This window comes from Oryzias latipes, chromosome 9 (genome assembly GCF_053564925.1).
Source record: "Oryzias latipes strain Hd-rR chromosome 9, Olatipes_Hd-rR_3.1".
Taxonomy (NCBI): Eukaryota; Metazoa; Chordata; class Actinopteri; order Beloniformes; family Adrianichthyidae; genus Oryzias; species Oryzias latipes.
In genome coordinates, this window is record NC_136245.1 from 14872708 (window position 1) to 14895987 (window position 23280).

A 23280-nucleotide genomic window follows, 5' to 3' on the forward strand; every position below is an offset into this window, starting at 1 on the left:
AAATGGAAAAACAGTAACCGCCAGGGTCACCAGTTAAGATCAAGTTTATTTGGAGCGATATTGGGGGACGTCCGGTTACGGTTGAGGCATTCTGGTTCTGGGCGATTATAACTGCAGCCAGATCCTCTTGGGTTTCTTCCAAACAACACTAAAACACCAAGTCATGTGTTTATTCATTCATTCATAAGCATAGAACAGTCTGTGTAGCCAAAATGTTGCTTTGAAGTTTGAAGCAACAGTTTTGCATTTTACGTAAATCCGTTTAAAAAAGAAAAAAAAAAAAGAAGCTTCTTCTATGTTCATGTTTGCAACTTTCTTATTTCAGCTCAGAAAATGGTAGACACTTCAGTGTGGTTGAATTTTATTTATTTTAGTTTAAATACATTTATTTTCGTAGTACAAACTCACAACCAAACATAATTTCCAGATAACTGCAGATAAATCAAAACCCAGCAAGAGATGTCTGCATCCTTTTTTGTTTGTAAAATAAACATTTAAAAAAGGGATTGCGCTTTTACTTATTTCCAATTTGGCATCAATTATACAAGCATAAATATATAAATAACTGTGCTCACATATTGCATCACCCCATTTAAAACAAATATGACCACATGGTGCAAATTAAAATAACAATATAAAATAATTTCCACTCTTTCCTACTGAAGTCCTGAATTGCAGGGCTGAGTGGCGTGACCTACACCGAGTGCAGCGAGTCCACCAGCCGCTGATAAGTTTCTCTTTCTTTTTCCAAGCTGTGATGTTCTTCCACGTAGAGTTTTCCATTCCTGACCACTCTTTCCCTTAGCTCCTGATCCGACAGCAGCCTCTGAGACTGATGTAGAAAATCCTGGCAAGAGAAAGAAAAAAGTGCGACTTTTTTAAGTAAAACTCAATAAAAAAAAAAACACATTTTAAAGTTTGAAAAGAATACAAAGACACAAGAAGCTCTTTCATATTTATTCATATTCAACAAAACCAAGCTGCTGCTGTATTTAACAAATTTATGAAAAAAGTCAACTGAAATGCTGACAGTTCATTAAAAGTCGAATAAGCTTTAATTGAGATGTGGGGACGCCAAAATCACAGTGGGCTGAGAAAAATCTCCCACAAAAATCAAGTCAAGTGGCCCTCAGGCTGCAACATGGCAGTGAACATCTTTGCTGCAGGGAGCCAATAAGAGCACAAGGTTTCCACTATGACCAGCCAGCAGGACACTTAACTCTTCATTTGAAGTGATGTGTGAAGAGGCTCTTGATGGGAAGCAGCTCCTCTCCTTGGCCATATGAAAACTATCAATCCTCAACAACAGGATTAAACCTCCATTTATGAGCGAGGGGCTTATAAATTATGTCAAAATTATAGGCCCAAACATAGGGCGTACGTTTTTTCATTGACATGTTTAAATAACTTTTGCTGTTTACTTTATTTTTTATTTTTAGCAAAGTATGTTCTTAGAAGTCCAAAAACAACTAAAGGCGCAGGAATAAAAGAGAAAAAAGATCATGAGAGAAAGGATGACACACAGACGAGCACTTGGTGCTCCTCAGCTCTGACTGAGGTCATGGTTTATCCGACCCAAGTTGCTGAAACCATCTGTGCGATCTGCCTAGCAGCAGCTCAGCGGAGCACACGTGCAGGGAGGACTTAACGCCACCAGCACATCAAGCTGCAGCATACTGCCTTGACTGCATCACACTTAAGCCACCTGTCAACTGACTTCCTTTTTTATCTGACCTTGAATCAATCAGCCTTGTTAAAAACAAAACAAACAAAAAACTGAAAAGTTTTAAAAGTTGTAATATTGCACTTCTCATTTTACAGCAGCACTACAGGTTGCCTTAATACACATCAGTGTATTTAAGGACAGCATTTTTTAATTTCATTTTAAGCACCATTGGACATTTAATAATCTAAAACAGTCTTTATTTAAAAGGCAAACATGCCTCCAGCTGTCCTGGTTAGTACTACTAATTAGTGGTAATATTTGTTTCTGGTTAGTGGATTGCTTACTGCATAGTCACTGTGCAGAGAGACACGCATGTAAAAGAAAGAAAGAAACCGGACAAACTACAGGCAAAACAATAAGGGCTAGTAGTGGCAGCTAGAGTTTATTCACTTTATTGTTTGGAGTCAATAGGTTTATGGGCTAAAGGGCTTATTGGGACTTAGCAGATGTGGTAACAAGGTCAGACGCCATATACCTGAGGTGAAGAGTACAGCAAGCCAGTGACCTCATGCTGCACCACAGCTGCATTTCCGGGGATGTTCCTCGCCAACACGGGCACCCTGAGGTGCATGGCCTGATGGGAAGAGATAAAAAAATAAGAAAAACAACTGCTATATAAAAGTGCTCTTTCTTTCTTTCTTTCTTTCTTTCTTTCTTTCTTTCTTTCTTTCTTTCTTTCTTTCTTTCTTTCTTTCTTTCTTTCTTTCTTTCTTTCTTTCTTTCTTTCTTTCTTTCTTTCTTTCTTTCTTTCTTTCTTTCTTTCTTTCTTTCTTTCTTTCTTTTTCTTTCTTTCTTTCTATCTATCTATCTATCTATCTATCTATCTTTCTTTCTTTCTATCTATCTATCTATAGATATATATATACTAATTAGAGAGAATAAAAAAAAAAAATCTAGGATAATAAGTAATTCAGAGAAAAAAACAGGTCTCCTTTGCTAAGTGTCTCATCAAGAAACCCAATATTATTCACAAATTTAAATGCCTCCGCAAACCATCCTAAATGTCTCATAAAAGAATAATTAGGGGATCTTTGGATTTTCTTTTTTATAAATATCAGTTTTATTTTAGTTTTACTTAAATATTTTAGTTTTACTTAAATATTTTAGTTTTACTTAAATATTTTCCTTTTAGAAACTGGCTAATTGGCTGAAAAATATATAAAAATATATATAATATTTTTTTTCACTGCTATCCACAGATTTATTTTGATTGATTTCCCCAGAGGCTAAAACATGTTTACCTCTAAAATGGCTGCTGACATCCCCTCTGAAACAGAGCTGTTGACAACAGCAAAGCTCCTTTTCATAGCAGCGTGCACCTCCTGTTGGCTCCTTTCGTGGGCTAAGAAGACCCCTGTTGTTCTGCAGGCAGAGTGACAAAGCATGACTCGGGGTCCACATAAGTCTGAGTGATGTGCAAAGACAAGTTCAAGAAAAACATTCTTCTGCACTAAATGAGTCACCCACGGAGCATCAGGTAAGGTCTCAATCTGTCTTTACTCTCTTGAAGGCAAAACGCTGACAATCCATTCAAGATTTATATATTTTTTAAGGTCTTTCAGGTCTCATGAAATCTGTGTAGTTGTAATGTAAAGATAGGGTAAAAAGAAAACATGAATTTTGGTCAGTTTTTTATAAATCAGCCCATGTTAGGCCTGCTCTCCAACCTTGCCTTTTCTTTGGGTACAATAGGAACTTGTTGTTAAAGTCCCACTCCGATCATCTTTGGATCCATTTTCAAAGTGTTCCCAGTGGTCTTTTCATTATGATTACGACATTTGTTTGACCAAAATCAAAAAATAGTAGCTTTCTAGGACATGGTTTCTACAGAGCAGTAGAAATTCACCTCTGAGTTCTGTGGCTGAGGGCGCGGCGTAAGCTCGCTCCTACTTCCCATCATCCATCTGTGTACGCTCTGTCCCGCTAGCTTACAGCCCCTTACGTAACATTACCGGTGCAAAAAAACACCAAAAACACAATCTTCATTGCAGTGGGCTTTTAAATGGTTTTGCCTGGTTAAAGAAGGATAACAATATTTAAAAGTGCGTCCTGTTTGCAAATTGAGCCAACAGCCCTAAATGAGCCTTAAATGAACATATTCTATTGCATTTTCTTTTTTATAGAACAAAAACTAAAACTTGGGAAAAACAGAAAAAAGTATTGCACTTTAATGGCACACATCTTCCAGGGGAGTAAGAAGAGAGGTCAGTACAGACAGAATGTGAGAATCCGTCTATCAGGGAAAAAAACTGGTTATTAAAGGCTTAAAACATTCTGCTTCGGACCCAAATAAACACAGAATAGAGAAAAACCATGAAATGCTGGATATATTACAGCCTGTCAATGATGGTTCTGCAACTGTTAGTGCTCAGACCTTTCACTTTATTTAAATTGTCAGACGTCTGTGCTTTGTTCAGAAGGGGAGGTTTCATTCATTTAAAAACCTCAAACTCTAAAATTCAAAGGAAGCTATACTCTTACTCTTGAGGATTTACTTTACCTTTTAACAGCAGATTTGACTTCAGCTGTAAGAACTGGATCAATCTGGAGGGAGAAATAAAGTGTCTATCATGACAAATAATTGCTTTTTTAAAGAACAGCTTGACACCCTCACAAGCAGTTTAGGAAATTACTAAAATGGAATAAATGGGACGTGTGTTGTGAACTTTTGGGGATTTAACAAGAGCAGAAACGTTTTGACTAACTGCAGCACTTCTGTAAGATGCTCAAACCAAACGGAGCAGTCCCTGTCCTCCATCACCTGTGGGGGGTTGAGTCCCTCATCCTCAGGAGTGAACCAAACCACCACACGTCCCACGAAGCTCATTTCAGATACTTGGACTTAGATTAACTGGTACTTAGATTGTACTTAGATTAACCAAGCTTACCAAGTTCCAAGCTTCACCTGGCGAAGCTTAGAAGTTGGATTGACCAGTTAATCATCAGCTTTGTTTTTTTGTGAAAGCTTGATCTTCACCAAAACAGATTGCTGGGAGTATTGGCACCAGTGCAGATGCTGCTCCAATCTGTCTGTCAGCCTGGGGCTCTGTTTACCCTCCACGTGTCCACACGGTCCAGAGATGAACTTAACAATGACACAACAATTTATATCATAAAAAAAATGATTCGGTTTAAATCCTGTTTTTTTAGAGATTGGGGTCAGGGCAGGGTGGGTGTTCAATCTGATTAATTTCAATGTGGGATTTGCATGCATTAGCCTGTCCACGGAAATGTCAAAGCAGAGCAAATTGGGTCAAAGATGCTGCAACGCAAACTGCTACTTTTTTGTACCAAAATGATATGCCCCAAAAATTCTGCATCAAATACATTTTTATGATCATAAAAAAAAAGAAACTTTATTGCTTTTCTTTTTTGTTACTGAGCTGCAGCTGGGAGAAAATTTCCTTAGGGGTGATCACAAAAGCAGCTAAATGGATCCTTTCATATAAGACAGATGACATTAATATACATTATATCCGTAGAATTTATTATGATTGTTTTACAATGCGCTGTAACACTGAAGCGCTTAATAAAAAAACAGTTATAAGAGAGCGAGATGTGTCAGAGCTGACAAACATCGCTGACCTGAATTTTCCTCTTAATGACAGATGTTGCTCAGCCAGAGTGCTTGTTATGAGGGGGAATTTATAGAACATCTTTATAATCTGAGCAAGACATGTCTCATTTTGCTTACCGTCCCTATTTTGCGTTTGATTTGACTCCTTCTGTTTTCCTTTTTGTTTCTGTTTAACCACAAAATAATGACCTTGTTGATCCTATAAAGCTAACTTCCTATATTGCTTATCTCAAAATGTATATCTTAAACAAAACATGTACTGTGATCTGAAGGGAACAAGATGAATTGCACATCTCTGCTTCCACCCAAGCATTTCATTAAAAGCACAGCAGAGCAAGAAAGCAGTAATAAGACATATGGGCACATGGCGGCGGCAGCGGCGGCTAATTGAGTTGTTTTTGACTAAAACTGCAAAAGAACATACCTTTTGCTCGATACCACTGTTTGAAAGAAGCAATAAGTGCTAAAGTACTGCACACTGATGCCAGATCAAAGCAAGTCAAGAGGAAGAGAAGAGGAGGACAACAAACAGAGAAATCAATGAGGAGGAGATTGGGAATGAAATGAGAAAAAAAAAAAAACAACAATACTGAAAAAGACACACAAACATACACACAAAACGGTTCAGTGAGGCTTCTGGCATTTACTTTAATGTCATTTCTATCTGCCAGGCGTAAGGGCAAGAATCACGATGCTTGAAATCTCTTCAAAACAAAGTGAATGTTTAAAAAAGATCCCTTTTAATAGAAGTTGTTTCTATCATTTAGGAATATTCTAACTTCTGTGGTCATGTGACTTCTTTTTTATAATTTATTTTACATTTTAGTGATTCATTTGTGCTACTCCATCAGCTTTGATTTCAAATAAGCTAAATTTAAATCAAAAAGGTGATTTATTCACTAATGTGGCATTTATACACAGGTCCTTGATACACAGACTGTAGAATATTCAGTGTTCGATTCTTTAATTTTAATCATTATAGCTTAAATTTAATCATAAAAAAGTCAAATACAGTAAATTCAAATAGAAATATCAATGTCACTCTAAACAAAGTTTTCTTTAATTACATTGAGCTAAAAAAATAAATAAATAAAGAAACTGCAGGGACTGTAAATGGTTGATCAGTGGACAGTCAGTGACCCCTGCACAGGACAGGTAACAGAAAAACGGTTAATGCTAAGAAGCTGGTGCTGTGTTACAGCACAATAATGGAAAAGTGAAATAAGGTAAAAACCCAAACACAAATGATAACAGAATTGAGAGATTCAAAATAAAACTCATTCATAAATTTGGCCAAGATCCAAGTCCCACTCGGATCTTCCTTTGATCTATTTGAAAGCATTCCTGGTGGTCTTGAATTAGGATTATGCAGTTTTTAGTCAAAATAAAAAAACCTGGATCGTATCTAGAACATAGTTTCTGCAGAGCGGCAGGACTTGGGCGGGAGTGTTGATGCAGACCCCGCCCCCCTTTCCTCTCCCCGGTACTGAGAACTCAAAGCAGAGCCTATTGTTTTATTTTACATGACAAAGCTCTCTTTCAAACGTCATTTTTTCATCTGCTCCTAATAAACCACAATTTTAATATATAGAAATGCAATTTTAATCTCATTTTCTTTAATTGTGTCCTCCATCATCAGAAATAATCCACAAGAACTTGTTAAAAACACCAAAAACGACATTTCTATTGGATTGGGTCTTCAAAACAAGCTTGTGGTTTTTCTGAAAACTAAGAAGTTTTTTTTCAGACACTAAACTTTTTCATGAATTTAAGATTTCAATTCTGCAAAACAAAAACACTTTAAATATATCAGTTTAAAATATAAATTTTTCCTTTTTTTTTTCAACCAGATGACTGCAACTTTTTTACTACTGAAGCTCATAGAAGGAGTTCTCATGGGAAAAGTGGATTACAGTGTGTGACTGGGAATCAAATTATAGCTGTGATTTACATCTGCAAATGGCAACATTTACCAGTTAAAATAAGAGAGTTCAATACAGGTCATTAGTCAAATGGATCAGTGAAATGAAAACTGATATATTTAGATCAAGATATGGTGTCACTGCCATTGCTAACACTAAAAACATTCCACGTCTTTTCTTATTTCCAGCTAAAGACTGGATCGCTGTTGCTTCAAATTAGAGGCTCCCTGAACTCTCAGATGACGTTTTCATACACACTAAATTGTAGAGAAAGCCTCTCTAAAAGTGGAAAAAAACAGTAAAAAACCAATGATTAAAGAAATTAAAACAATTACTTACATTTGGTCCAAGAATTATGAGTATATTTGGAACATTTTTGCAATGCCACGCTGAAAGACACAAATAGAAAGTGTTGTCAAAACAAAACTTTTTAATTAGACTGTAGGACGGGACGTAGAAAGCAATACAATTCCGAAGATTAATACAGCAGCCTTTTCAAAGAATTTTTGCACGTGAACTGTAAAATCTAATTCCAAGAAAAAGCTCATGTAGACATTAATATACAAATTGACTCCCTCTAGTGCTGCCTCGTAACCAAAACTCTGCTTTGAAAGTCAGATTAAAAAAGGATTATATATAAAAAGCCCATCTTCTTAATCTATTACAGTTCTCGCTTCAAAAAAAAAAGTTTCTTTTGAAGATAGCAATCATAATCATAATAGGGATACATGGACAAAGTTTGCAAGTCAAAATATAGTTCAAAATCTGTAAATTCATCTTCCTATTGATTTTTTTCATCTAAAATCATGTTTTAATGCCTGCTCCATCCACACAATCCCTTTGAAATATTGTTAAATTATTGCAAAACTAAAAACAAATGATGAAAAACTATGTTTAAGTATTTCAGGGAGTACAAGTAGGTGCAAAAATTATACTTGGATTAAGAGTCAACTTGGTGTAACCTGTTTTTTCCCCACTCACCCAATGTTATGTTATCCCTCCTGTACTATGAACGGTGGCTCTCTTAACATCATTTCTTCCCGTTAGCTGCCCTCTGCCCTAATTGCTAGACATACAGTAAAACACAGTTAAAAATCAAATAATTAAAATAAAATTAAAAAAAAGAAAGAAAAAAGAAAAGGATCCAACCGTGTTTAAACTGTATTACTTTTGGTAAATCTAAATGTTGCTGAAAGCATTTTAGCCCTTTTTTTAATAATTATTTTTGATTAAAACTTTTCACAGGTTGTCTCTTCTTTTAACAGCTCTGCTGTACTTGAGTCTCTTGTTTTACTGGGTGACCAAAAGATGCGTCTCTGTATCAAGAACAGGCAGACAGCCGGATCCAGATGCAGCAGATTTATTATCTCAGCAAAAAGTCCACAAAGCTACAGTGGTGGACAAAACTGTTGGTACCCCTCAGTTAAAGAAAGAAAGTCCACAATGCTCACTGAAATGACTTGAAATGTTCAAAAGTAACAATAAATTAAAATGTACTGAAAATTAAATAATCAAAATCAGCCATTTTAGTTGTTGATTAACAGAATCATTTTAAAAAACAAACTAATGAAATAGGGCTGGACAAAAATGATGGTACCTCCATAAAAGACTGAGAAATATTTACCCTGGGTGTCATGATGAACTCAGGTATGTCCTTTAATTGACATCACAGCTGTTTTCAAACCCATAATCAGTCAGTCTGCCTATTTAAAGGGAGACAAATAGTCACATTGCTGTTTGGTGAAAAGGTGTGTACCACACTGAACATGGACAACAGAAAGCGAAGGAGAGAATTGTCCCAGGACATCAGAAACAAAATTATAGACAAACATCATAAAGGTAAAGGTTATAAAACCATCTCTAAGCAGGGGCAATAGCCAACCTCCCTGAACATTAAAGGTGAACTCCTAGATCAAGGTACATCAGTGTCAGATCGCACCATTCGTCCTTGTTTGAGCCAGAGTGGACTTCATGGGAGACGACCAAGGAGGACACCACTGTTGAAAGGAAATCATAAAAAACTGAGACCAGAATTTGCAAAAATGCATGTTGACAAGCCACAAAGCTTCTGGGAAAATATCCTTTGGACAGATGAGACAAAACTGGAGCTTTTTGGTAAGGCACATCAGCTCTATGTTCGTAGACTCAAAAATGAAGCATACAACGAAAAGAACACTGTCCCTACTGTGAAACATGGAGGAGGCTCAGTTCTGTTTTGGGGTTGCTTTGCTGCATCTGGCACAGGGTGTTTTGAAGTTGTGCAAGGTCAAATGAAATCTCAAGATTATCAAGGCATTGTGGATAGAAGTGTGCTGCCTAATGTCAGAAAGCTTCTTCCAACAGGACAACGATCCAGATCACACAGCCAAAAACACCCAAGAATGGCTTAGAGAAAAGCGTTGGACTATTCTGAAGTGGCCTTCTATGAGCCCAGATCTGAATCCCATTGAACATCTGTGGAAGGAGCTGAAACACGCCATTTGGAGAAGACACCCATCCAACCTGAGACAACTGGAGCAGTTTGCTCATGAGGAGTGGGCCAAAATACCTCTGGACAGGTGCAGAAGGCTCATTGACAAATACAGAAACCCTTTAATTGCAGTGATTGCCTCAAAAGGTTGTGCAAAAAAATATTAAGTTATGGGTACCATCATTTTTGTCCAGCCCTATTTCATTAGTTTGTTTTTTTAAATAATTCTGTTAATCAATGACTCAAAAGTAATGGCTGATTTTGATTATTTAATTTTTTAATACATTTTAATTTATTGTTACTTCTTAACGTTTCAAGTCCTTTCAGTGAGCATCGTGGACTTTCTTTTTTAACCGAGGGGTACCAACAATTTTGACCACCACTGTAAATCACAGTCAGGCAGGTGTCGATAACAGGCATAAGATCATCAGAGGACAGAGACAGAGGGGTCAGGATCCAGGCGAGAGCCGGGGCAGGCGGCAGGCAAACTGAGCCAGATACAGGGTCAAATAGTCTTAAAATTAGGACTGATTGACTCCAAAGATTCTTGTTTGCTAATGCAAAAATAAAAAGAGACAATAATCTTCAATCCATCCAAACAAAATGATACAAATTCATTGTCTCAGTTTTGGAATATTTGATTTAGAATTTAAATTTCCTTTAAGAGAAATGAGACCTGAATGTCTTGTGCTTTTATTCTCATATAATTAAACCTAAGTGCCCTGTTTCCATGCTTGAGAAAAGCAGCACTTGGTATGTTTGATTTATTTAATGAAGATGTAAACTTGAATTTTAAATCAAATTGGAATATAAAATCATCAAATATTTTGTCATTTGATGTTTTCTTGGATTGTTGGTGCAGTGCTTTGAGATGAAGTCTGTTGAGAACAGACCTTTAATGAAAAACTAAACAAATATAGCGGGAACTTGAAACTTGATTTGAGTTTAAAGTTTGGGACTTAAATAATGCTCATTCAAATATTATGTAAAGCTGAAGACACGGCAGTCTAGAAAATGGAGTCTGTTTTCTTTTTCTTGGCAGTGCAGACATATTATTGCACACAGGTTGTATCATCATGAACTACTCTTTGCTCTTTTCCTGGTGGCTTTCTGTGATCATGCATTTTCATATTCACTGAAACCTGATTTGAACTGCAACTTTGAGTCTTGGGATTTGCAAAAGAAAATAAAAAAGAACCCTTTGCTTCTCATCACATTGAGTACAATTAAATTACAAACTGCATTTTACACAGCAGCAGACTCTTAAAGTAGCAGACATACTTGTTGTGTGCTGCTAATTACAAAACATTTGTAAACCACTGATTCACATGGAGATCCTTCTCGTTAACTAGCAAGAGCCTGCTGGAAATGTGCAACTCTGCTTATGCTTTGCAAAACAAAAACTACAAAAAGCAACATCTAAAAGTAAACAATCACTTATGTATATTCTCTTTTTATGCATCTATCGTGTAAAATGCACTAAGTTCAGTTTGTGCCACTTAGCAGGAGGCTTAGACTTCATTAAATGCAAACAAGCAGACAATCTGCCTCTTCTTCTGAGGTTGAAGAAAGACATGAGTCCTTTCCTCTACAATGACTACCTGTTTTTATTAAATTAAAGAGACAGATTTAAAAATGTCTTGGTAGTTCAATTCTTGAGTCTCCATTTTAATTACTTTTAAGATGGCACAGCCATCAGCAAAAACTTCAATTTCTATTAGACTTTTTTTTACTGAATTAAAACAAATGTTAACTTGTTTGACTCAGTGTGAAATGGTCTGTACTGAAATCCCTGTAAGATTTTCTGGTCAAAATGTATTAAAAGGATTTTTTTTTATTTACTTAAATTTACTTTAGTCATGCAGAACCAATTCACAACCAAGGTTATCTTTATGCCTTAGTCACATGCATGACAGGGGTTTACCAGTATAGGTGCTGCAGGTTTTTGGGTTGCCCTGGTCAGTGGAGGGTCGTAGACAGGAGGGGTTGCATCTTAAAGGGAGCACAGCTGAGTATGGAACGTACCATTTTCGTGCGTGTAGAAACGGTATTATGAAGCATTCATAAGGGTCATGTAAATTGCACAAACTTATGACAATGCCCCGGTGTCCTTATGGTGCACTCTAATCTTTAGTAAGGTGTGAGAAAAGGCTCCTTACTGATCGGACGCAAGTGCTGCATGTATGAGGTGTGCAGGAGATTCGGAGGGGCCTGTAGAATACCCATGCAGACCACACTCTAAATGTCTAATTGCATTATTTCAAACAGTCAGATTGTGCAGAAGGAAAAATCCATCCAACACCAATGCATCTGATTTGCTTACCTATGTGTCTTAATGTGACCATAAGATGTTTCTTAAATTTCCCTTCGTGGGATTAAAAAAGTATAATTGGATTAAATTGAATTGACCTATTGCTCACAGCATACCCATAGAAAAAATGGTGCATTAACAAGTTCACTCTGTGGGCTTGTACATTTGATATTTTCTGCAGGCTCCCTGCTTTCCCAGCACAGGTTTGCTCATTTTTCACCTGCAGATGCCCGCTCCCTGCTTTCCCAGCACAGGTTTGCTCATTTTTCACCTGCAGATGCCCCGTATCCACCCATAGGGGCAGTTGTGAGTAGGACCTGATGTATTTACCCAAAATGCAAAATACTTGATTTCACAGACTGTAATATTATAGGAATGAAAATGGGGCATGTTTAGGGCAATAACTGACCAATAGCCCATTTGCATATTGATTTATAAAAAAAAAAACAAGAAAAGAAAACAAAAAAGTAATATAGACAACCTGGATGTGTATTGAAAGGTATAGTTCATTACTGAGTATACCTGAAAACGCCTCCACCAAATAGAGAGGGTCCTTGACAGTTCTCAGACCACACACTAACAAGAAGACACGGAGCTCATCCACATGTTCACTCTCTACACCTGGAAAAGAGCCAGAAACAGCACAACATCAAAACCTGCATAATGAACATCCCAAGTACATCAGCAGATAATGAAAGCCATACATCACCCAAGGTCAAGAGAAAAATAAGACAGCAGTGACTAATATGCCAGCAGAAGGCAGAAAGAGCCCACTGGAAGGGTTGGATTACATTAGCTCTAGAAAGAGTAGCATCATCCCCAATGGTTGAGCATGTCCCAGAATTAACTCAATACACTCTTGATCATTCTTTACTTAACTCATCATCAGACTAAAAAAACATAATTGATTAATAACTTATCAGTGAAAGGACCAAATCATTTTAAACAAAAACCTCACAGAAGTAGTAATGACATTTAGCCTATTCAGTAAATTTGAATTTCCTGTGTTAGTATAGTGTGTCTTAATGTGACCATAAGATGGACTGGCAACATTTATGATGGATGGAGAGACAGACTGAGATATGATTGGCTGGTTGGCTGAATAAAAAGAAGGATGTATAAATATGGATCACCAGACCAATGGATGGAGGGACTTAGACAAACACTATTCAAGTTATTTTTCTACAAATCTAAAGCAAATAATGTAAATATACAGATCACAGACACAGTGATGGAAGTTCCACTCCGATCACCTATCGGGCTATTCTAAGCTCAAGAGATTAGTGTTCCCACTGGTCTTTCAATTATGATTATTTAGTTTGTAGCCATAATCAAAAATCCTGTTTTTTTTTATGACAGTCTCTTCAGAGCAGGTGTAGTTCATCAAAACTTTGCCCCTGTGTCGAGGGTGGGATCACCCCCCCCCCTCCCCCGTAACTGAGCCTGCTCTGACTTCCCATCAAGCCTTTGTTTACATGCTTTCCTGCTAGCTTACAGTCCCCCAACATCCCCAACCAAACTAAAGTATGCTGGTGCAACAAAAATGATAAGCAATATTGGAGTTATCCAGCCCTAAAGTTATGAGCCAGATGCTAGCTCAGAAGAGAAAAACAAGGATGTACATGAATCTAGTCATCTACAAGTAGTTAAATCAGAATGAAGCAGAGCAGGGAACTTTTAGCCCTCCATTATATTTTCTACATAATAAATACAATCAATTTTCAAACAGCATTTTTTTCATCTGCTCCTTATTCACAGTGATTTGAATAAGGAAATACCGTACTCAGAAATGCTATGCTTCATTTTTTAAAATATCTGTTCTCCATCAAAAAAACTATTTTTTTTTTATCAGAGTGGGTCTTTAAACAAGATTGAAAGTTAGCTTCTAAAGATAAAACACCGTACATCAACCCATAACAGGACATCAGGTTCTTTTATTTTTGCCATAGTATGTATATATTGACTTTTGAAGTCTTTTATAAAAGTGGAAGTTAGTAGACACTATGAAAGCATATTTTCAATGAAATTTTTCTAAAAAAGGGCATTAATTTAACTTTTAATGCGCATGTTCAAGAGCATTTAGCTAACAATGGAAAAAAAAAAATCAGCCAGCCTATAAACAGGTAATGTTTGAGGAATGAAGCTTGTAACTGAAGAAATGGAAACCAGGGAGTATCGTAGTATTTTTTGAAAACAATGTTATAGACAGACATGTTATAGACAGTACATGGTCAGATTCTGTGAGTCAAGTCAAATCCCTGGCAGCCAGATAAGTCCAGATCAGGAGCTCAAGCGGCTCTTTTAATGCTATTAGGAGCTTCTTAAAATGCCAGCTTTGAGTCAGGGCCTTGACCCTGATCCAGAAGCTGAATTTCCAAACAGCCTCTATATTTCATCTGCGTTCTATCGGTCTCACATGCATTGAAAGAAATGTCTGAGATCTTACACAAACATGACTAAAATGTGCAGAAATAATATCTGATACCTGAAAGCACAGAACTGCCAGAATGTGAAAGACATTCCAAACAAATGAGAACCTGCCTTCGGATCTGAGACCCAATTCATCTTTCCTCTGCAGGGAAAAACATATTGTGCAAATCATCAGTTGTGCCAGCAGCTATATTGTTTTTTTCTCTCTGTAGTTCTAGGTTCCTATGTAAACGCTTGTTTTTGAGTTCAGAGGGGCATTATGGGCAACAAAACGATTAATCAGTTTGTGTGTGTGTGTGCGTGCGTCTTTGTTTGTTTGGGATGTTTCTGATCCCGTTTATATTAAAGCATTGACACACAAAAAAAGCACACATGCAAAAATTATGCTAAAGGAAAAACACAAGAGCATAATGTGTTTTTTAAACAGGTCTTTAAAAAGCTGCAACATCTTTAGAATACCACAAAAATGTGTATTCAAGAAAGTCATAGATCTTCATTTGATGTTGCTGCAGCAGAATAAGGGCGGCACACAAAATGGTAATTATTCATAAATGTTTAAAGATAAATCTGCACCACATGCCTGTTAGGGACACAATATAAATTTTGCATTTTAGAAAACATTCCTTAAAAACCAGATGGAGAGATAATAAAACAACTGGAAATCCAAAAAGATCTTGGGGGGAAAGAAAGTAGGAGCAGGATGGTGCCCCCTGCTGTGCTAGGAGTACATGTGACGATAAAAGTACACACAGATACATGACATGTTACGTCAGATGTTAACTGCAATGTGAGCAAAGATGCTGAGACTATCGGAGCTCTCAAAGTGGGTGAAAATGTAGCAGGAGGAGCGATTTTAGACTGAAGACGAGCCAGCAGCCACTGAACCTTCTTTAAGATATTTCCATTTTTCACAACGACTGCAGTTCTCTGTACTCTAGAATCAATTTCTCTGAATGAAAGCTTTTGCCTCGGAACGACATCCACTAATCTTTTTAATATAAAGTGAAAATCCAGAGCACGTGCTGCGGCTCCACAGCTGCAGCAAACAAAAAGTCTCGGCCATAGCTTCCATCTGCCCGATAGAAGTGGACTTGAGTGAGCAGAAACTGGGCCAGCGTTTGGAGCTCTGCAAACAACTCTGAAACAGACCGCAGAGCTTTCATCATGTCTGAGCAACCAAACAAAAATGGGGACTTTTACCTCAGGTATAACAAATGGCGAAATGAGCGCGTAAAATTTGTATTACTTGCAGCCACTGTGAAACCGTGGTGATAAATGGCTGAACTCGGGAGCCATAAATCACATGTTACTTGCTGCTCAGCGGAGCTCTCGATGAGCAGTAATGTACTTGGGACGGACATTATCTTGCAATGTCAAATTTAAATCCCGAGCTGTTTCTAAGAGGCGCAGGTGAACACGTACGGAGTTATTCGAATGGAAGACGGGAGAGCGGTGGAGATAAGGCGGTGGAAAGTGCTTTCCCGCCGCAGCAGCTCCAGTGCACTGCACACTCTGGATGAACATGCATGTTTGCTGGTTTAAAGACAAGCGGGCAGCTTAAGTCCTGAGTATCGAATCACTCAGATAGAAACAAATTTACTCTGGGACGCATATGGCCAAGATGTTTTAGCAATGTGAACTTGCAATACTGCCATATGTTTCACATAAGGATGCTGGTTAATTGAGCAGGGATGAAAAATCTGTTTGGTTTGCAAGTCAGTTGAGATTTCGAAGCGCTCTCCAGTGTTTTTGATCCAAGTTTTTACCAATTGGCAGTTAAAACATTTTAAATGATGTCACATGAGCAATACTGAACACACCAGTGATTAATAGGAACCAAAAAAATAACATTTTTGTCAAGTTATATCTCCATTTTTTGTCATTACTTACACAAACACCAGCTCTCCAAAGGTTTCTTGAGAGCACACACACATCCTCCCACTAAATTTAGACATCTCACCATTATAGAAGTCATTGTTTGGATGACAGAGGACAGAGATGATTATATTTTGTGCTGAGCAGTATAGCTAACCTAAGCAGCCTTACAGTACCTGAGCTTCTCATGAATTCAGTCCAGCAGAAATTGTCAGCCACTTCTGTTTGGATACCTTTAAAACAAACAAAAGAAAAAACAAAACACAGGAAGTCTAAAGCACCAACATAAATAAATATTATTAGATTAACGGGGAAACATAAAAATCATTTGTACACTTCTATTTAAAAAAAAGAGTTTGTTATGATTAAAATCTACTAGCAAGCAGAGAAAATATGCTTATATGACCAGGATGCTCTGCCAGGCGGTTGACTGGAGCGCTGCCTAATCTGTAAAGGGACACCACTTGCCAAACAAGGCTGTTGGCAAGAAACAGCGGATAAGAGCGTTTCCGGGCTGACCTAATTGTTGGCCAGCGGCAACTTTGTACTTCTGAAAGTATTTATAATAAAACACAAAATGTCAAAGCAAATTCTGATAAGATTTTAATGGCTTGTCAAGTAAAGACATCATATAATCCACACCTGTGGATCATCAACTCACATCCTTACCTTGAGGCTGCAGGTAGATCTTACTGCTCTGTGACATCTTCAAAAAAAAGAAAAATGATTAGTTCAGATCAATTTGTAATTTTTTTATTTTTACACACATTTTTTACGATTGGTGTTGCTCTTTTTTTGTTTTTTTTAGCAATGACAGAAACCTGACTTCAATGCGCTTTGTACTCAAAGCATGTATCATAAAGACTAACTTTAAGTAGAGAAGGGTTGCTGTGATAAAGAGGGTACTACGATACTCATCATACAAGAGAAAAACAAATAAATCAAGAATTCATGTCCAATTTATTCAGTGTGTGTGTGTGTGTGTTTTGTGTCACAGCTAAATTCACAGCCAGGCCTCTAAGTGGCTGTCCTCTCCGCCTGTTGTCTGCAACTTAATGGAAGAAATAAAGAATGTCACTTGATTCAATCTGCAGCCTACGGGTGGATTCTACTCTGAAAATAAAGCAACAAAAATGCTGTTTTAATGCTACACTATTATAGGCAAAGGAAAATAATTGAGTGTGTGGTTTTTATTGATGCAAACCGCGTTTTGAAGTGCTGTAAAATTACAACTAAGACGTTTTGGCTTTATGACTTGATTTGTCAAAGAGGCACAATAAAAAAAATAAAAAACACAGAAGTAAAGATTTAATACTCAGTTTCCCATAGAGCCATAAAAACACCAGATCCACGATCTGATGTCTTCCTTTGGTTTCTGCGTGGTGAAAAATAGCCTTTGAGGTGGGATGGGCATGTTTACTGTAAAGCCCCTTTTTTACAACATTTTCAAAAAGGTCAAATGTGAGGACGGAGTGAACTTTAAAACTCTTTTGGTTCCACTGACTTGTCAATCCATAAACGCCCAATATAATGCTGATATTTGAACTACAACTTAACCAAATCTGCACATCTGGGTAAAAACCAAAATCACCTCTCTAAAGGCGTCGCATATTGATGTTAAAATAAAAAAAGAAACACACACTATATACACATTATTTTAGTTTTGGTATACAATCTGACTTTTTTTTTAACATAAAAGTCAAATAGAAATTGCTCCCCTCTCTGAGATCAGGTTTCTGTGAGATTTTCTTTTTCTTTTTTTCAGGAACTGCACCCTTTGTTACTTCCTGGTTTGCACCAATTTGGGAACGGAAAATAAAAGCCTGGTTTCACAACATTCCTCATGAGCACCTTGTGGAGTATTATGTCACTGGAGAAAAGGAAAGGGGTCATAGTAAGGAGGTAAAAAGTTGCAACGAGCAGAATTTTTAAGTAAAAAGTGCAAATGTGAAAGAAATATTAATATGTTTATATTTTTATGTTAATCCATTGAGGACCCACTCGTTTGTGACTATTGTGTGAAGCATAAAAGAGTCTGAATGTTTTCTTACCAAAAAGCTTGACTTTGTACCAGCAGAAGCACCCAGATTTTATTTTGTTACTACCTACAGTGCAGATCAAAAGTTTGGACACCTTCCCATTCAAATGAATGGGAAGGTGTGTACAAGGATCTAGTCCTCTACAAGTGGATGCATGAGAATGGGGCAGGGCAGGGAGCTTGTGGCGCACCGATGCTTCTGTGTCACACATGCAATCTTTTCCTAGCGGCATTTTTTTCATCTGCTTCTGATTCGCAACGATTGGAATAAAGAAATTCTCAGAAATGAAATTATAATCATAATTTTCTTTATATATGTCCTTTATCACCAGAAATATGTCACAAGAACACGTTAAAAACATCAACAACACGACTGTCATCTGAGCGGGTCTTTCAGCAGCAGATCAAGTCTCTTTAGTTTTAAGTCAGATAGTCAAGTGTTTCACAACAAGAATGTAAGAGGCGATCAAACACACGAAAAATAAAGGGGATCTAGCATCTGTGCATCATGCATCCGGTTCTGCAAACCTGAGAGAGTTTCTATCTCTGCGCAAATCCACAACTGCTGTGTGGATTTAGGCATCAATACAAAACTGGGACATTTGAGCTTTTTATAGCTATTTTGAGCTATTTTCTAAAACAAACCCCTCTTCAGTGCATGCAGACAAGGTTTGTTTTAACGGTAATGACAGGAAAATGGAAATGCTATCAATACTAATGCATGTGTGGAGTTTGCAAACAGATCTTTATGTTTTAGAAAAGCTTCTGGCAGGTGGTGGTTTTTCTGCTGGAAAACTGCCAGTCACAGAGGACTGCAGTCAGATTGTCAGAGGATTCATTAAAGTCAAGACAAATTGGAGCCATTAAATAATTGTTGAATCTCCAGACACAGGTCTGCAGCATCAAAACAAGTTAACTGTTAGATGAAAAGTGAAAGGAGTTGATTTTCTTTGAATACCAACTCTTACAAACACGTAAGAGTTTGGCAACAAGTGTCCGTGTTGTTATTAGATTATAACAGCATAATCATATAATGAGGTGATTGGTCCTTGAAGCTTCAGATGTAACGGTTTCCCTTTTTTAAATCCTTTTATTAATATTGGGATGTTTTATCATCTGAGGGGAAGGAGGTGCACTATATTATCATTATTTTTAGTTGCTAGCTTGACATCTTTTTAATGGCCAGAGGTGGCAAGGCGCCATTATCTTTTTTCTAGTTTGAGTTTTAACCTCTTCACGTTTCCTACTTTCAACCCAGTGTATTAATGCTATGAAAAGATGAAAAAATATGAACACAATCAATTATTATTTTTTTAAATTGTGTAATCATACCAAGTGAATTTCTGCCTCTTCTTTCAGTTTGGTCGTAAATGCAACTGCAAACCTAATTGGGAAGAAAAAGAAAGCAAAAACTGCTATAAATATCACTGCTGGTCCAGGCATTTTATCATATGAATTTTCATAAGAGACGCAAAAATGAAATCATTTTGCAATCGATGACAACAGCAGCTGAAAAGGCAGCAAATAAAAGACAGTAGAATAAAAAAAATAGTATATTGGCTGCAAACTGCAAGCTCCTCAGGAGGCAAAAGACTTTCAGGAGGAACAAACGAAGAATGCAACAAAAAAAAGTAGAGCAGAAAGCAGTGGGGGGTTATAGGGGGGAAATAAATGTACGTGAATAGGAGCGCATTGTAAAGTGGGCCAACAGGTTCTGTGTGGTGATTGAATTTCAAGATCAAAATTTGAGTGAGGAGGCAATAACAGCAGGAGGGGAGAGGATTGTTTGAAGTTGCAGCAGCTTGATCTCTGTTCTCCCAGAAGGTGATTATACCCGGAGCTTCACTAAATAAATTCCCTGCATTCTTCCTTTGACATAATGAAGGAAGATGGTGGGACATGGGGTCACAGGATACTGATGAGTGTTCATTGGTCAATTGGGGTAAATCGTGGAAAACACACAACCTTCAGAGCTGGAATTAGACTATTTCCTAGTCCTTTTAAGCCACAGTCTGCTACAGGAAGCTGTTGCATGCTTGGTTTGAGTTCTTCTTTTCTGTCATTTTTTTTAACATATACATAACTGTAACTACAGTCAATCGGATTTAAATCATGAGAAGCAATAATGGCGGATGTGTGCTTCGTTTCAATCAAGAAAAAAACCACTGAGGTTAAATCATTGACTGTATATGAGGACTGGACTGAGTGACCCCTCCTGCCTGGTGTTCCAACTAGGAAGTACCTGCCAACTCCAAGAAGCCAAAATCACACAGACTTTGTGATTTTGGCTTAGTTATTCTATCTGTCAGAATAACCACTTTTGCTCTGTTACCTTTTTTTTTACATGTTCTTGCTAATCCTAATTTTTTTAATTATATTTTTGTGGTGCAAGTTATTCAAGTTATAAACTGACCAATCAAATGCCTCAATAAAAGCATGTGGTCTCATGTCAACGTTGAAATGTTTAATTGACCAATTCTCCTAATCTGCTTTCAAGTGGAAGGGGTGTAGAAATCCAACAAGCCCCCTCCTGACTGGCGAGAGTGGTTGCCATAGAAACGCCTAGCTACAACATGGCGACGTCCGTAATGTGACAAAATGGCAAACACATTCAATCGACTTCATTTGGTTGGAGCTGGATGTAAGTCATTTTCTATGGGGGACGTCACACTCAGTCACGTTTTCTTATGCAGTCAATGGATTAAATACATGTTAGTATGCCAAAAGGGGGCGAAACTAAGATTATGTTTTGATTTCATGTGAGCAATCGCGTATATACAGGATGTATAAGTGGTGACATTTACTTCCTGCTTGCAGTTCAAAGCTGGCCACAGCTGCACCAAACTGCTATGAGAGAAAGTTTGCAAATCAAGTCATATTAAAGACCCTCTACATAAAACATGTCCAAAGATCACTGATGAGTGGCTAACATATATCAAATGCACTACTTTACAAAAATATATTCCTAAAGACTAGCTGACACACATGCAGTCAACAGAAGAAAAGGGTAATTCCAATTAAATAGAAATATTGAAAAACGTGGGCTAATTGAAAATGGAAATATTAAGCCCTCATATTGCTCTTTGGTGACATTCGGGACTCCAAACTAGCAGCTGGATGAGACATCACCTGGCTTTCCGCAACACCTGCTCCATAACCGCTCGCTTCTGTTCAACTTTCACATCTTCATTTATGTCTGTTCCGCCAAAAATGACACCAAAGGGGAGCTGCACGTCTGTCGTAAAGAGCAGAAAAACAGCAGAAATGAGATGTGTTTTGCAGGACACAGGAAGCGGATATTTACAGATCAACTGTAGCTCAGATAAACTCTGGGAACCTGAAGAGTGCAAACATTTGTCAAACACATTTACCCAGGAGAAGTCTGCCAGCTCTGTACAGATGAATGGCCAGTGCACCTTGGAAAGGAGGATCCTGAGACAGCAGACTGTTCACGTCAGCAGAAGACTGAAATTCTCCTGCATGTCTGAGCTCACAAATGTGTCCTGCTGATTCAATGTGGGACCTGAAATGTAGAACAAATGTGAGCTTCATGAGTAGAAATGACAACTTCAGAAACTTTCATTTCATTTTCTAAAGTATTTTTCTTTCTCATATCATTCAGAAGTTGGACTGTTTACAAATCCTGGATTATCATTATATATTCTTCTGGGAGTGTGTTGCCTTTGGCCTCACACCAGCAGCTTCACATACTGAGTCTTCTTAGATATTCGACCCGCTGAGCTGAGGGGGGCCTTCACTAACACACTAATTACATGGTTTTGTCATATTTACAAAGTCTTTAAAAAGTCATTTGTTCTTCTACACATAAGATTTCCCAGATGCCCCATTGCACTAAAAGTAGTGAAAAGAAAGAGAAACTGCATGTGGGAACTGGTAGAGCCGCAGAACAGAGAACAAAAATTCAATTTTTGAAGAGAAAATAATGGATGGCTTTTAAAATTTGGACCTTTTTCTAACTTCTTTTTTATAAATATTGTAACCGACATTTTTATGTCATGCATATAAATGCCCCAATTACATATCTGATATTAGCATGAAGTAATATTTTTGACATAAAACAACAAGGAGCAAATGTTTTAATAAATGTTTATTCAGTACGGATTTACTACAAAATTTGTTTTTACATGTTGTAACATGAGATTTGATAACTGATAATACTTGGATTGTGTGCTTTTTAGATCTTGAGATTGAGGAACTAGACATTTATATTTTTAAATGTCTATTTTAAGAAACCCAAACAATGAAAGTTGAATGACCAGTTGATAAAAAAAGATTAAAATTGAATAAAAGTCAGCTTTTTAATTGATAATGAAATATATTAAAGGAATTTTGTTTTCCTCTGCAGTTTTTTTTTAGATCTTTAATTCACATTTTGTGTGTACAGACGCCATTAATCAACCCCAAGTTTACGTGCAAACAAAGCAGTTTATGATGTAGTCACACAAACGTAAGAGTGTGACTATCCCCTTCAATGATGACTACAGAATTACAGTATGGCTAAGTAAAGTTAAACACCGAAATAAAAGGAAACTTAAACACTACAGAACCTTATTCCGTTCACAGCAGTATTTGAAGTTAAATGGAAAATACTGTACTAGCCACGCAGACGCCGGATGTTCATGCTGCAGTTCACACTCACTGCTCTAATTACCTTATTCTCTCGGCTGTAGTGTGGTTTCCAGTTTTGGGTTTAAGGCAGGCAAGAAAGAGTATTTTCATGTCAACTAACTGGCTGTTCTGTTCACCTAGCTACAAAATTCAATTGAAACAACTCAACTAAAGAAACCGGGACCTGGAAGCGTCAGCTGCTGCTCAACTCGACGTGCTCGTGTTACATTTCCTGGACTCGTGCCCAGAAGTTTACACCAAAGGTAAAGCTATTAGCCAGGCTACATATCGGCTCGTGTTGG

General features: G+C 37.3%; 2 protein-coding genes across 4 annotated transcripts in view; one reads left to right on the forward strand and one right to left on the reverse strand.

Moving 5' to 3' along the window:
- Nucleotides 1-349: 349 nt before the first annotated feature.
- Nucleotides 350-23160, reverse strand: glt1d1 (glycosyltransferase 1 domain containing 1). Of its 2 annotated transcripts, XM_004072534.5 has the most exons (12): nucleotides 23022-23160; nucleotides 21721-21872; nucleotides 21479-21584; nucleotides 19682-19733; nucleotides 16981-17017; nucleotides 16488-16544; nucleotides 12529-12627; nucleotides 7565-7614; nucleotides 4227-4270; nucleotides 2968-3088; nucleotides 2202-2300; nucleotides 350-847 (listed from the first exon to the last, which is right to left on the reverse strand). In XM_004072534.5, the coding sequence occupies exons 1-12, from the start codon at nucleotides 23087-23089 to the stop codon at nucleotides 695-697; spliced, it is 1038 nt and encodes a 345-aa protein (XP_004072582.1). In that variant the 5' UTR covers nucleotides 23090-23160; the 3' UTR covers nucleotides 350-694. The 2 variants fall into 2 exon arrangements, with proteins under 2 accessions (XP_004072582.1, XP_078808852.1); XM_078952726.1 differs by lacking the exons at nucleotides 12529-12627; nucleotides 16488-16544.
- slc15a4 (solute carrier family 15 member 4) overlaps nucleotides 22967-23280 on the forward strand; it is a 38682-nt gene continuing 38368 nt past the window's right edge. The window contains exon 1 of one of the 2 annotated variants that reach the window (XM_020706128.3): nucleotides 22967-23241. The gene's annotated coding sequence lies outside the window, so the exon portion shown is untranslated. The remainder of the gene's footprint in view (nucleotides 23242-23280) is intronic. The other variant, XM_020706125.3, reaches the window with a different exon arrangement.

Bases quoted from the DNA above. Each gene is read 5' to 3' on its own strand.
- glt1d1 (XM_004072534.5), bottom strand. From the start codon at position 23,089: ATGAAAATACTCTTTCTTGCCTGCCTTAAACCCAAAACTGGAAACCAC. The intron at 19,734-21,478 runs GTGATGTCTCAT...CTTCCCAATTAG, and splicing joins CAGGTGTTGCGGAAAGCCAG to GTTTGCAGTTGCATTTACGA. The intron at 16,545-16,980 runs GTAAGGATGTGA...TTTGTTTTAAAG, and splicing joins GATCTACCTGCAGCCTCAAG to GTATCCAAACAGAAGTGGCT.